We start from the raw sequence: 14,617 nt of genomic DNA, 5'->3' as shown, positions 1-14,617 counted from the left end.
CAGAGATTTTGACCAGTCCCCGAATGCCTTCTTCTATGTAAGCCCTCCCTTGAAAACCCCGAGCAAACAGCACGCAAAGCCACTTACTGCTTCCTTTGATATTACTTACTACTGGATCTTGACCCAGTCATCTGCATTTCATCACGCCTTCTGAGGTAATTTGCTCCCCAATGGTGATCAGTCAGTGAAGAGTCGGCAGAGAACGAAACACCATATCGGGACTAGCATTAAGGTCACCATCATCCCTTGCTTAACTGCATGCTTGACCTCTGCTTCGGCACGAAAGAGAAGGCGATCGTCACAGCCCGCCTCTCCCATGGCAAGCCCAGGCATACGCGAATACACCGCCCATGGCTTTTTCAAAGAGAAACGGCCTTCGGTTCCTGGAGTTGTGGTTCTTTCGATTGTGGATTTGGTTATAGCTCATGGAAGAAAAGCGTGGGAACACTACCATCAGGCCTGTGGCGATGGTTCGGCTTGTCACTAGTGACGGATCCCGGGCCTCGTTCAAACACTTAATACCGATTTTCGAAGGAAAAAACATCGATCACCTTCCTGTCAACAGACTCATAGCCGTTGGGTTCGCCATGGGAGCATCCTGCAAGTGCAGAATCTCATCTAAACAGTCCTTGGACTCCGACGAGCGAAAGCCTGGATGTTTGTTTGCGCCACGTCAATGGTACGGAGTTTAACCCTAGGAAGCTTCTTATCAACGAATCAAGGGATGAAGAACCGTTTGCTGCGCTCAGAGAGCTTGGTATGTCGAGTGAATGAAGCCGCATCATTTATTGTACAAGCGGTGCCCCCAAGCCGTTCCCTGTGGGTATTGATCTTGTATTAATACACCACAGTAGTCTTCATCTTACCGTGAGAACACAGCCGCTCTCTCTCCATTCCACTTACTGTACTCACCACTTGCCTAGCTTCCCACGTTCAGCTCTCACTTGGTTGTCTGATGCTCCAAAGAAACTAAGTACAAGCCGTGGGGTAGCTCGTCCCAAGCAAGTGGCCTGGTTCGAGTTATGAAGACTCGAATCCAATAAGGCTCCGAGTATCGTCATAACTGCTTTTTGAAAGTTGCGATTGGGTTCTTACAAGTCTTTTATGTATTGGGCAATCCCAAGTCTGATCGGTTGTGACACTGCAGGTGGACACGGCTCAATCAAGCCTTCAACGTCAACGAAAAGTTAGAAATCGCAAAAGTAACTTCCGGGCTCGTGTTACACAACACACCAGATCTTTCAATTTCGGTACCTACCTACAGCCTCTGGGATGCTACCTCGCTCCGAGTGTCCTTTATTAACGGGCACGTATGTACTGGGCAAAGATCTTGGTTTCATCCGCTTCAGGCATGTGGTGTGGTCAAGTAAGAACCTCTGTGTGAACCATGTGCGGATCACCCGTCCCTCTGGTAGGTGAATGTACACATTGTATCATTGAATCATTGGCACCTGAGTCGACCATAGTGTTTTGGATGATAGTTGAATAGGTGTCTGAAATCAGGGTTTAGCCAGTCTGCAATCCAGACGGTCATCACGATGAATGAAGCATGCCATGACTGGCCACTTGCTTGCTATGGACTATGACAGCAAACGCATCCAGACCAAGGAATAATCTGATAGCGTTTGTGTCATGCACCAGCCTTTTCTCTGGATATCGGTCATTGAAAGATCTCTGGTAAGAGTTCCGATCATGTATCTGCGTGTAGACTCAAGCATCAAGTTATAGATGACGTACTTGGGCTCTTGAGACATCTCCGTATGTGTGTGCAGTCCCATACTGGTTGAATTGTTACCTTGGTCCTCTCTCACTGAGACCTATCCAACCTGCAACAAAGGCACCACCTTGAAAGCCTAGGTATGGACTGAACATAATACATCATCGATATCTGGATCGGTATACTCACGGCAAGATTAGGTTCACCATCGAACAAAACACATCAACTCGATGTGAGAACCGCCCAGTTGATGTTGACCATAGGTCTCGAGCTAACAACCCTTCCATTCAGGGTTACATTCTGTTTCGCATGTCTTTAGCTCCAGAAAATTCTCACACTACCGAACAACGAGAAGTCCTTGCGTCGTGATGCTCTCACTTGTTGCCAGTGTTCAAGACGATGTCTTTCGCATGGAAGCAAAAATTGTTCCGCGTACACATAGCTTCTGTTTAGCCGAGCGAAGCCAAACAGTTGACTACTAAATCTCACTGCGAAGTTAGCCCCTACACTATCGAGCGGTATAGCGTTGTTATAGAATCGTATTCTTGTCTTACACACATGACTTGGTCGTTACGAAGGTGGTATGTACTTAGTGTTGCAACTGTACCTTAATAAGCCCTAGCATGTGTTAACCATCACCTGTTTCATCGAAGCCTCGTATTCTAGTTTATGTTGCCCACATTGCCTGCGAAACATGCTACGGGCTGAAACCTCCAAACTCCAACCCGCGTATAGATGTCAAGAGGGTTGCACAGCCACTCTTGAGTCTCTTGGGCTAGTTAATCATTGGGGTCAAGAAGACAGATGCCGTGCTTGGAAGGCTTGGAAGCGTCTATGCTCCTTATAGCGGCTAGGCGTTGTCTAACCGCCAAGGGTTTACGGCGTCACCGATGAAGCGCCAAGCGCCTCAGACACGGAAGTTTACTTCTTAGCTCTTGACATCTTCCGCGTGTCTTTTAGACCCCAATGTTCAACTCTGGCCTTTCGCCGGTCTCTATCTTGAAAAGACGGCCAAATAGTCAGTACACGATGTCAGTGAATCAAGCATGAAGGTCCGTGATCAGATTCTGTAGCTTCGATATCTTCGGCTTTGCTGTAGTTATGCTGTATGGATGAGAGAGGCCTCGCTTCTGAAGTTTGGGCTGAACTGTACACCAAATGAGACACATGCAATTGCTGCAAAGTGCCTGTGGTGACGCATGAGGTTTGGGTAGAAGTCCGACTGTGAAATCTCGGTGGACCTGCTCCGTTCGTTCTTGCCCGGGCCTCCCCGGTACATTCCTTCCGCTTCGTGAGAAGCAGCCAGGCCCTATTCTATATTCCAGGAAGGCAGCATCCTCTTTCTTTTTAGCCAAGCAATCATGACTGTCTTCCCGATCCTATTCTGTTCATTCCCTTCTCATTGGCTTTCGGTCTTTTTCAGAAAATTTAAGAGCCTTGTTTACCGCAGTAAAATCGGCAAATGTCGAGGACCAACGAAGAGTGTCGGTGTCTCTTATCAAGTCTGATCGCCCAGGGGATTGATTCCGGTGCACTAACGCCAACTGAAGCATTCCCTGCCAGATAGGTACGTACCCCAGCTGGCCAGACTTGGCTGGTCTTTATCCACTTCGCATCGCCAAGCCGCCATGTGACGACGACGACATCATCCACCAGATCCCAGAGAACGAATTCGAGGAATTGCTTGCTGACTGTCAGTGGTTCAATCGAGCCATACAGGGACACACAGTGGGAGGAGACATTCCGATGAAAAAGTCGACAACTTCATGCTGACTTGAGCGGACCGAAGCGCCGACGTTTCGAAGTCAAGGCCGAGCAGCGACCCTGATCAACACCCGGACGGTCGGGTTCTGCAGTTTCGAGCGCGGACAATCGATACGCAATCAAGCTGTCAAAGTAGCCGCCGGCGAGCTTTACACCCTGCACGAGCCAGGGTTCTCCATCTCGGTGCTCCTAAACTCGGAGACGAGCCCGTGAAGAAGCAGACAGAGCACAGAAACAGACATCGGGAGACCTCCCGCTCTCGCTGCTGACAGGCATGGACGGAAGTGCCAGCTAGAGTGCACACCACTAGACAAGTGCCCAGAGTGCGTACGCAATCAGGGCAAGCACCATCTCCATCCGACGATCCCGCATCCCCACCCGCCAACATTACCAATGGAGTTACAGTGGAAGCAGAACAATCAATGACCTAAGAATACCGAGCCTCCTCCTCCATCCACAAGCATCGAATCCCTCCGTACATTGGACCCTTGGCGCAGCACGCCTTTTTTTCCGATACGAAGCTCACAAAGCACCCATCCATACAACTTTTAGCAAGCAGGGCCGCCAAAACAAAGAAATCCCGTTCCGCCTCTGCTCCTTCAACTTCCGTCCGGACTTTTTTTTTCTTGTTTCATTTTTGTGGCCGCGCGTCCTTCCCAATTACCCCGGGATCCCCAGCTCCTCTCGTCCTTGCTGGCCAGCGTATTCCCGACTTTCGATTATCAGATCACCTTGCTCGCCGAGTCGGCTTGACGACAACCCCGGGATATTTTTTGGACAAGAAATCCATTTGCACTCTTACTCTTTGGAGACCCGTGTTGCACGATCAGCGCAATCGGAAGTTTTAAAATTATACGACGGAGCAACCGCAACAAACTGAAAAGTTGTCTTAGGTACTAGCTTCGTCCCGAGGCCACAAGATGGGTCGAAATCGAGGTGTGTATACGTTCCCCAAATTGTCCTGATTCAGCACCCCAACAGCAGATGATACCCCGTCACCCGCTCGCTAGAGAGGTACCTCTACGCAGCTCCCGGACCTCCTACCTGTTGTCCATGTTGCCCATGCCATTCCCCATCGTCACCACACCCACCACCACCTACCTCCTTCGGCCTCCGGCACTGCTGCCCGTGTCGTTCCTAGCGGTCACACACGCCCATCGAATGTCTCGTCGTTATCCCCCTACTACTTGCACCTGCGGTGGGAGAGAAGCGGGAGTACACGAGGGCATGTGTCCACGTTGGCCAGCGCCAATCTGGAACCCGGTCACCCGCAAGAGTGCTGGGCACCTTGGTAGACTTGGTCAGACTTGGCTACTCTTCCCTCTTCGCCCTACCGGTCACCCGGACTCGCTGGATCGCCGCTGTGCTCTGTACATCCCACGGCGTTTGCGTCAGGGCTGATTTCCGCTCCCCCAGCCATTACTACAACTGTACATGGGTGTCTGGATGTGCAAATCTCGTACGTTATTAATGCTGACTACTGGCACGTCATACAAAGTCCTCTCGTTTATATCCCAATTCTCGGCACCCCACAGGGATTCAAAGACCCCGACGCCTGCACCGTCACCCCCTAAGGATCTCCGTGTCCGTGACGACCTTCACCCCAAACCGGATTCTCCGAGCGTTTCCCTCCCAACTCTCGCTCCATCACCACCTCAACTTCGAGATTCCGGCGAGCGCTCACCCGATAGACCTTCGCCTACCTTTGATAAAAACGACCCATTCACACAAAGTCCTACGGGGAGACAACGGAGCAATTCACGACCCTTGTCTATGGTATTGCCCTCACAGCGGCCCCTCATGGAAAGCAACGAGGAAATCATTCCGGAGCTCCAGCCCATCTTTGCTTTGCTCAGCAGTCATGCGAATAAGTTGTATCAGGAAGGATACTTCCTGAAGCTGGATGATCAGGATATAAGTACGTTTACTTCACCTTCGCTCCATACTCTGTCTAATTCCAGCTAACCCCGATCAGAGGGGAGACCGAATCCGGACCGAACATGGACAGAGTGCTTTGCCCAATTGGTGGGCACAGTTCTGTCTCTCTGGGATGCTGCCGAGCTTGATGCCGCCGGAGAAGACGGTGAAGTCCTCCCCAAGTTCATCAACCTCACAGACGCTTCCATCAAAATGGTATGTAGAGTTTTGCTGATGCGCCCCGGCCGTACTGTCATCCTAACCAAGTATGTAGATCGAATCACTTCCGACAAGATCAAGCGACGAACAGCCCCTCCAGAACATTCTCAGCATCAGCACTGCTGGGAGGAACCGATACCTGCTTCATTTCAACTCGCATCATTCCTTGATCCAATGGACGTCCGGCATACGATTGGCCATCTTTGAGCAATCAACCCTCCAGGAGGCTTATACGGGGGCCCTGATTGCTGGAAAGGGGAAAACCCTAAACAACATCGGCGTCATCATGGAACGAGCGAGAACACCCGTCCAAGAATGGGTGCGGGTCAGATTTGGAGCTGGCGTCCCTTGGAGACGCTGCTGGTGTGTCATCGAGCCTCCAAGCGAGAAAGAAGTCCTCAAGGCCCAGAAGGAGTTCAAGAAGCGCTCCCCTTATGATCGCTCTCACGGTCCAGTATTGAAGGGCCAAATCAAGTTCTACGACTCGAGAAAGGACGCAGAAAAAAAGAAGAAGCACTCGAAACCCATTGCATCCATCACCGACGCCTATGCAGCGTATGCCATTTACCCACAGGCAAAGGCGTTGATCGATGGGTCGTCACTCGTTAAGATTGAGGGAAGCATCACCATCCACTCGGAACCGCCATCATCGACAGAAGGCTTCGTCTTCATCATGCCTGAGGTCCACCCCGCGGTCTCCGGTTTCGAGATGCTACTCCGGTTCTTGTTTCCTACCTGGGATACTTTTGCACTATACGGCCGCCCTGGCCGCCTAGTCGCTAGCGTGCTTGACCCGCGCTCTTTGATGTTTGCCATGCCTAAGCACAAGCGATACGGGTATCTGGAACTTCTCGATGTTAGCGGTCTGATTCTGACTGACGGGAGCTCGGCGTGGACCGAGCAACAGTGGAAGAAGAAAATGAAGGAACTGACAGGACAGCGTATGAATGCCGTCGAAGATGCGCCTAGTCACAGTCGAAGCGCGAGTCGCAGCAGCAAGCGGTTAAGCTTTGGCCAGAATCCAGCGTCCTCTTCTAAGCCACGTGTAGGTTTTGCGGAGGAGGGCGGTTCCGTCAGATCATCTCGGTCTCTCTCACTGTCCAGGCCCGCCCAGAGGACGGACTCGGCGCCGCCGGACCCCAGTCGGGAGCCCGTACCATCGACAATGGCTGGACATGCTCGCCATTCCCGCAACATTTCTGATACACAACTTGCTAACGCCGCATCTGCCCATGGATTGGATGGTCCCGGAGCCCCGCAGCCCAATATGCGAGGCCCCGAGCGTGCCAGGACTTTTGCTAGCGATTTGGCGTCTACTCCCGAGAGAGTCAGCTCAGAGGATGAAAGCCCACTGAGGAGCCAGTTAACCAACGACCTCCAGGAGATTCAACGGATGCCGACACCAGAGCCGGTCAACGCCCCACCAGCCTTCGCGCATGGTGCAGGCTCTCGACCGCAACAACAACCGTACCACTCACCCGAGATGCGCAGAGCACATAATCGTTTGTCAAACACGACTTTATCGCAGATAGCCACAGCAGGCGGTTTGCCTTCGGATGCGGTCCAAAACGAATCTAACAGATACCCTGAACAAGGCAGAGGCCAATCACAAGGGCAACCAGCGGTACAGCCACAAGCCAGCGTCAAACCCATGAGGATGAATGCTAATCTTATTGGAACTCGTGAAGCTCTAACATCGCCTTCGCCGACGAACAACGGGCCCTCCGGTCCCTCCCCAGGGCTTACATCGCCTCAAAACCCCTCCACGGCTTCCCTTACTCGTTTTTCCGATAGTCCAGCCAGCGGCCGTGCCACTCCCCCGATGACGAGTTACCAAGGATCAACAACTGACGGCCGACGTACCCCACCCCATAGCCAAGGACCACCGCCATCTAATATGCCAGGAAGATCCCCACCGGTAACTAGGAAACCTCTCCCTCCAGGATCGCCAGTCCTCCGTCGCTTATCTGAAGACTCTGTCTCGTCACTGCCCGTTCGGTCGGGGCGCGGTGCCGGAGGCTTTGACCAGCAGATTGAAGACGCCAATCTGTGGTTAACTATGCTTGAACGGCAAGACAGCATGCGAAGTTATTCGGACAGCCGTTCCATTGACGCCGCATCTACAGCGAGCCCGGACTACGCAAGCACCCACAGATCCACGGACACACAGGAATCGGCAGACCGAGAACGGCCACGTGCTGGAGTTTTGAAAGTCGTTGGTGATAGCTCCGTTTCTCCAGATGACGGAAATGGCAGCAGCGGTGGGAAGACTGACCTTGGGATTGACATCAATTTTGGACCGACTTTCAACTATTCGGCCATGAAAACTTCTTCCGCCAAGCCCACGGGATCCAGCGCACAGCCAAACCGGTCCTTTTCTCCCAATACCGGCAGAAAGTCACCGGGGCCTGGTGCTTCGTATGCTCACTTCCGGCAAGACTCGGATGATACTATCCGTAGAACTGTTCCGTGGCAGCCTGGTTCTGGTCTGAAGGCTACTGCAGCCCACAATGCTGTTTCTCCCGAACAGTTTGTTCAACAACGCGCGGCTGCTCCTTCCACTCCCGTTTTTGTACATCAACGTAGCCCGTCGTCTCAAACAGTCACCGACTTCAGAGCAGCAACCCCTTCATCTCCCTTAAGACGACCCGGTGCCCACGGCGGTAGCCACTCGAGGCACAATTCAGCCGAACTACTTTCGTCAGGACGCCCGGCAAGTCGTGGCCCTGCCGAACTACTTTCATCGGGACGTCCAGCAAGTCGTGGCCCTGCCGAACTGCTTACACCGGGGCGCCCGGCAAGTCGTGGACCGGTAGCCATTCTGTCGGGCGCTGAGGTCTCGTCTCATCTCTCTGCTCGTGAGCAAGAATATGTCGCTCGGGTCACTGGAACTCCATTGATTGCGATGGCTGGGAACAAGAATGATCACCAACCGAAAGCCGGCCTCGTGGGTGCCATACAACATAGAGAAAGAGAAAGAGCGCAGATGAGGCAAGGAGTAAGTGGTCAAGCTGTTGCGCACGCCATTGACCAAAGACAACGAGAGCAAACCCAACAAGCACAACGGGCAGCGCAGGCTGCATACGCCCAAAAGCAGGCACATCGTGTTTCTGGGCATTTCAACCCAGGAGTGGTGAGCAACGGTGCTGCTTCTGTCTACGGATTCGGTATGAGTGGTTTGGATAACGGGCACATGAATCATACGGGGCGTAGTCAGCCTCTACAGCCCAACACTGGTTACGGATCCCGACAGCCTAGACCTCGCTCCCAGCTCCTGGCGCAGCACAGCTCATATGCCCTCGGTGACCCCACTGCCGCAGGATACGGAGCAGGCAGCGCCGTGTGGGCAAGTCCTCCCATGGATACGCCACATGGATCGCACCCTCTTCAGTCTCCTTCAAGCTACAATGTTGGTGGTCAAATCAGCCAGGCTCAATTTTCTATGCTTCGGTCGACATCGAATGGTCAATATGCACCAGGCGGAATGCCCGGCAGGCCGGCAACACCAGGTCGCATGCAATACTAGGGTCAGACCTTTGAGGCCTGGAGGACAGTTGAGGCTTTGGGCGAGACGGATCAAATTATATCTGGGTTCAGAAACAAACGGAGGCGAGTACTTGTTCGAAGTTGAATGTTTTTCGGTGCATTGTTTGGCGTAAGGTTGTTTTGAATGGCTATTGCCAGTATGCGCATGGGGTTTTTGGATAGTGATAGATGGCATGGGGATTGTATAAGTCACTGGTTTATTTACAGGTTGGGGAAATCCTCGGCAGTTGGTATCGTTGTCAGATTTGCATAAGTCATGGCGTGTTGGTTAGGGTGGGGTTAAAACCGTTGATAAATCTGTGTTGAATACATTAGTAATTTGTTCTTGTTATCTGTCATACGCTGTCTCTGTTCCAACTGGCTTTTTGGGGAGTTTTGGGTTAGTGTCATCAGGAAGCCTCGGAGCATCGCAAGCTGCCCGTGTTTGGATAGTCTCTTGTCATCTTGTTGGGGGTGATCAAGGGAACTCAATCTTAGACTTTTGGATCCCACAAGGCGCGTCCACCATCCGGGAATTGGAAGTATCCAAATGTCGAAATTTGAGTCGGGAGAAGTCGTGAATATGCCTTTCGTCTAATGTAGATCAGGCGAGTCAGGTTAACGGGCGTTCCCGATCCCAGGTGCAAAAAATGGGGATTCCATCTCGTATGAAGCCGGACTTATAGGCCCCTCCTTATTGAGCATCACCAACTGCACCAGGTAACGTTAACAGTGGGGTCTCCCGTCAGAAACGATCCGCTCGTACCTACATGCTACGCGGTACACGGCGACGGCCCACGTACAGATTTGGATTATGACTACCTTGGAACCCCTGGAAAGATTCCCGATGTTCCGGTGAATATATTATTAGCATGGTGAGAATCTTAGTAGGCTTTTACATAGCTACTCGTACATATGCTCACGCAGTAGCGCAGGAGGTGAGGGGGGCTTTATGTGCGATAAGATAAGGCTCCCCTGTACTGTTGCAGTCCAGGCGCCCCAAAAGGGCAAGAAATCTGGGAACCACCAGTCCTCACCAACCTGAAGTTTCCATGCCTTCTGGCCCAGCCGCTCTTTTCCCTTCATCTTTTCGGTCGTCTTTCTGCTTGTCAGGTCAGGAGTCTTCCTTGACACAGAATCAACGCCGTGCGCACTTTGCTGGGAGCCCTTCTTTTTCCTCCCGTCCATTCTCACCCCTCCTCAGGGTCTCTTCCTCTCTCCTCGGATGCTGCTCCTCAGCATCACCATAAATCAGTTCGATCGCGCGCCACTGGAATGAGGAGACTACCTCCCCGACTGCTGGCCTCGATACCACACGCAAGCCCGCGGGGCGCTGTGCCCGTCTTACTATCGTCTTCTATCGCCAAACCCAGCCTTCAGAACCTAAGAGGGGGATCACGACTACGAGTCATTGCGGAATGGCAATGCCACCCTCAATGGCAACAACAGCGTGCCGGCTTCTTTACGGGGCCGGTGTCGCTTCGTCCCGCCGACAATGACACAACCCGCGCCAGTCCCTCTCCCACGATCGCCCAGGAATCCTCTACGGCGCCAACTACAACACTTCCTGATCTTGAAGAACCTGGCCATGACGAGCAGTCACCTGTTGGACTCCACGAGGACGGAATCACCGAGGAAGAGCTCCCTAAGCTTCCCTTCCGCTTCGACACAGGCATTGGTCTATACGCAAAGCGACCGCCACGTCCTTTCCCACCACCATTTCTCTCGCCACCTTCCGGTTCTTTCAGCGACCCTCTCAGTACACACGATCGCAGCCGAGATCGTCGCACCGCTTATGTCAACGGAAAGCTGATACGAGGTTATACCAATGGCGACGATGCTGTATTTGCTAGCAAATACTTTGTCTGCGCGAACGACGGCGTGGGCGCATGGAGTACACGACCCCGAGGGCATGCTGGGTGAGTTCTATCCCTCGAATCCTGCCCTCTTCCTCTTTGTCAAACTTTTCTTTCGGCCCTTTTCCCCCGTTGCAGTGCTGGGAATTCTTTTACGTCACTTGCCGTCCCCGTCGTCCGGGGTTGGAAGAGTCACTTACAGATTGCTAACCGACATGGACCCGGTTGCGCATACAGCCTCTGGTCCCGACTGATATTGCACTTTTGGGCCAGCGCCGTGTTCGAGGACGCCGTACGACAAGGCGACGCCTACCGTCCGGACCCGATCGCATATCTGCAGCAAGCGTACGAACAAACAATGGAAGCGACGGCATCACCGAACGACTGGCAAGGCACGACGACGGTCGCGGGCGCACAGCTGCATTACCGTCGCAAGCTGGGAGAACCCGGTCAGGATGCTGCTGAGTCTGACAAGGGTTCCGCAAGTGGAGGTGCCACGAACCTGACAGATGGGGATCGGTCATCTTATCAGAGCGCCGATAGCGCTGGCCACGCTAAAGAGCAGGGGGAGACTGAGAAACTGGACAACAGCGGACCAAGTGATGTGGAGCCGCTCCTTTACGTCACCAACCTTGGCGACTCGCAGGTGATGGTTGTGCGGCCGCCGACACGCGAAATCGTCTACAAGTCGACCGAGCAGTGGCATTGGTTCGATTGTCCGCGTCAGCTGGGCACCAACAGTCCAGATACCCCCCGTACGATTGCGGTGGTGGACGAGGTACCAATACAGGAGGGAGATGTCGTACTAGCCATGTCGGATGGTGTTATCGACAACCTTTGGTCGCATGAGATCTCGGAGAAGGTCTGTGAATGCATAGAGAAATGGCGGGCAGGTGAAGTGAAAGTGAGCAAGAGCGCTCTACGGGGGACCGTGCTGGACAATGATGCTGGCATGATGGGATTCGTGGCGGAGGAATTGATGGAAGCGGCAAAAGCCATTGCTCTGGATCCGTACGCGGAGAGTCCATTTATGGAACATGCTATTGAAGAAGGTCTTGCCAGTGAAGGCGGTAAGTCCAAACCCTCCCTTACTCTACAAACTCGTCCGAGGTAACTAATATGGGAAACTCGGACAGGCAAGCCAGACGATATCAGCGTCGTTGCAGCCATTTGCAAAAGGAACGATTGACGACCATTACTGTTTGCGCATTTTCCGTTGCCTTTCTTCATTTTCGAAGCAGAATTATAGATATGGGTTTCTTTTGTTGGGTTCTTCGGAGGGGCGGGACAAAAGGAAGATGGCTGTTTTACCGGAGACGGCCTACACAGCATGGAGTTTCCAGACAGGTTTTGGTTTGCTTACTTTTGAGCGGCTTCTCTTGGGTTGTACGTTCATCATCTTGCAATTTCTACTTACATATTGGTTTCTGAGGATACATTTCAAGCTGTTGGTTTTCTAAGTGGGAGACTCATGGTGGACGGAGAGGAGGAAGGCAGCGGCAGTGAGGATCCATGGGTTAGGGGCTCTAAGGGTGGCGTCCGGTGTGGGTTAACAGGGGCACTTTAACTTTATAAGCTACCTTAGACTTTTTGCTTCCCCGGGGAACGCTGGTATTACACAGACTCGAAAGGGAAATATTTTAACCTTGTGTTCATCTGTTCTAGTTACGCCTGCCCTTGAACAGCAGCAGATTGTGTTTCGGATCGAGGTGCTAACAACGGTCTTGTTGCTCACATACGACACAATCCATCATGACGCAAAAGTATTCGTACTTCTGGTGCAACCCACCGAGCTATCATACTTCCGAAGACGGGAACGGGGAGTGTGGTGTTTCGCACGTGGGATGGATGATCGACGAAGTCAAGGGTCCAGTGCGGCTGACAAGTGGACATGTGTGGCTTCCAGTGCACGCAGGGGCTTCTGCTCAGCTCAGGTTTGGGGCTGCAGCTTGGAGCGGGATGTGGGGCCTTTTCGAAGCTTTTGAAAAAGCGAAATCGGTATTCCCGTAGACCAGAAAAAGTATTCCTTTAGATCCGCCCTATATATTCTTGCACGTGCACTCGCCCAGCCGTCCAGCCGCTAGAGGCGCGCCGTGCCAGTATATTGCTGCCCAATTGCTACTGTCGTTGCGCGCCCTCTGTTAGCAATCGTTAGTTTTGTACAATTGAATGAAGTTATTGCGAGACCTTCCCTTAGTGTTAAGTAATTGTTTGTACTGATTATTTGTCGTCTTTGTTATTATTTCGTATAGTATCCTCGACTTCGTAGTATTTATTAATATATTTCGCCCGCTCGCCGTACGTCGTATATTCGCCTATATAAGTTAGACCCTTAGCCCAGTCGATTAAACTAATTAGTATTGACGGGACTTAATTAGAATCCCTAGTTAAAATGCTTTTAAGTCCAAGAAATCCATTTCGAATAATTATTCCCGATAGGAGTATAATTCCCTTTACTAAATTTTAATTGTTATTAATCCGCTGTCCTTACGAACGAGTAAGAATGTAGTTATTGTAGTCCCTTAATAAGCGCGCTAGTAAATAGTAGTCTCCCCCTTCGACGCTTTTATTTATTATTAAATTATTCGATATAAAGGTTTAAATTCAAAATACCCTCTTCTAATACTCGTCGAACCTCGGTTACTATTATAGGGCTAGCGCCCAGGATATTGGCTTGGCTTTGCCAAGCCGGATCCCTATAGGCTCGATGTAAGAAGCCCAAAGCGTCACGATTAAGTTGGACTTTGATGTGATGATTGTAATCAATTTATTAATAATCTGAGTAAAATCCCAACTTAATTCCTGTATAAATCAGGTTGAACTAATATATATAGTAGCCGTAAGTCGTTCCTAATTTGCCCGATTAAAGATAGGCGAGCTTACTTTAATTTAAATAGGGTCGGGTTATAATAATTATACGAGCTTGCCTCGACTTAATTTACATTAAGTTGGGCGAGAGGTAAATTTGCCTTAAATTAATTTTGGCCTCTTATAATGATCCCTAAGTTGATCCTTATCGTTTCGATATAGAATTTAAATACTATATATATAAAAAGAGGAAAAACTTTACTATATTACCCTCCTTCCGATCTATCTATTTAAAGGTAATATTAAATTTAAATCTCAGCATTCTATTAGTAAATATATAAAATCATATCATATTATTCTACGCTATCGATGGGATAATCCAATTCCTAGTTAGTAAAATTACTTTTACCGATGGTAATAAATAATTCGCCGAAGCGGACTTCGGCTCCGGAGATTCTAAATAGATTGCCGCCGTTATTTAAAATATGAATTTAATTATCCTTAATTTTAACGTATAATAATACCTATTTTTTTAGTAAATATATTAGTAAGGATTTAGAAATAACCTTACGTTATAGCCCGAAGTAAAGCACGGTTAATTACAAAGCGCTAATTTTTATTATAAATAGGATTGTTTTAATAATAATAATTTCTATGGTTTAATAAATATATTGAATATCTATATTAGCTTTAATTAAATTAAAATATAGCGTTTCAATTTTGGTAGCAAATTAGCGGTAAATAATTTTATTCTTTTCAGCGATTCCTAGTAGGATACTAATAATTTCTTTTCGAATTTAACAATACAATT

At 50.5% G+C, this 14,617-nt stretch overlaps 2 protein-coding genes across 2 annotated transcripts; both read left to right on the top strand.

Moving 5' to 3' along the window:
* Positions 1-5,254: 5,254 nt before the first annotated feature.
* B0H65DRAFT_582861 (uncharacterized protein) lies at positions 5,255-9,549 on the top strand (the record flags this gene model as incomplete). Its single annotated transcript, XM_062830866.1, has 4 exons — positions 5,255-5,399; positions 5,457-5,614; positions 5,673-8,334; positions 8,374-9,549. The coding sequence occupies 4 exons, from the start codon at positions 5,255-5,257 to the stop codon at positions 9,141-9,143; spliced, it is 3,735 nt and encodes a 1,244-aa protein (XP_062676870.1). The 3' UTR covers positions 9,144-9,549.
* A 491-nt stretch (positions 9,550-10,040) lies between these two features.
* B0H65DRAFT_542880 (uncharacterized protein) lies at positions 10,041-13,153 on the top strand (the record flags this gene model as incomplete). The annotated part of the gene is made up of 3 exons (XM_062829212.1): positions 10,041-11,061; positions 11,236-12,068; positions 13,068-13,153. The coding sequence occupies exons 1-3, from the start codon at positions 10,418-10,420 to the stop codon at positions 13,151-13,153; spliced, it is 1,563 nt and encodes a 520-aa protein (XP_062676869.1). The 5' UTR covers positions 10,041-10,417.
* Between the last annotated feature and the right edge of the window lie 1,464 nt (positions 13,154-14,617).

The sequence above is a fragment of the Neurospora tetraspora genome, assembly GCF_033439725.1.
Source record: "Neurospora tetraspora strain CBS 560.94 chromosome Unknown B0H65scaffold_9, whole genome shotgun sequence".
Classification (NCBI taxonomy): domain Eukaryota; kingdom Fungi; phylum Ascomycota; class Sordariomycetes; order Sordariales; family Sordariaceae; genus Neurospora; species Neurospora tetraspora.
The sequence above is the reverse complement of the archived record's forward strand: the minus strand, read 5'-3'. Positions and strand labels throughout refer to the sequence as shown.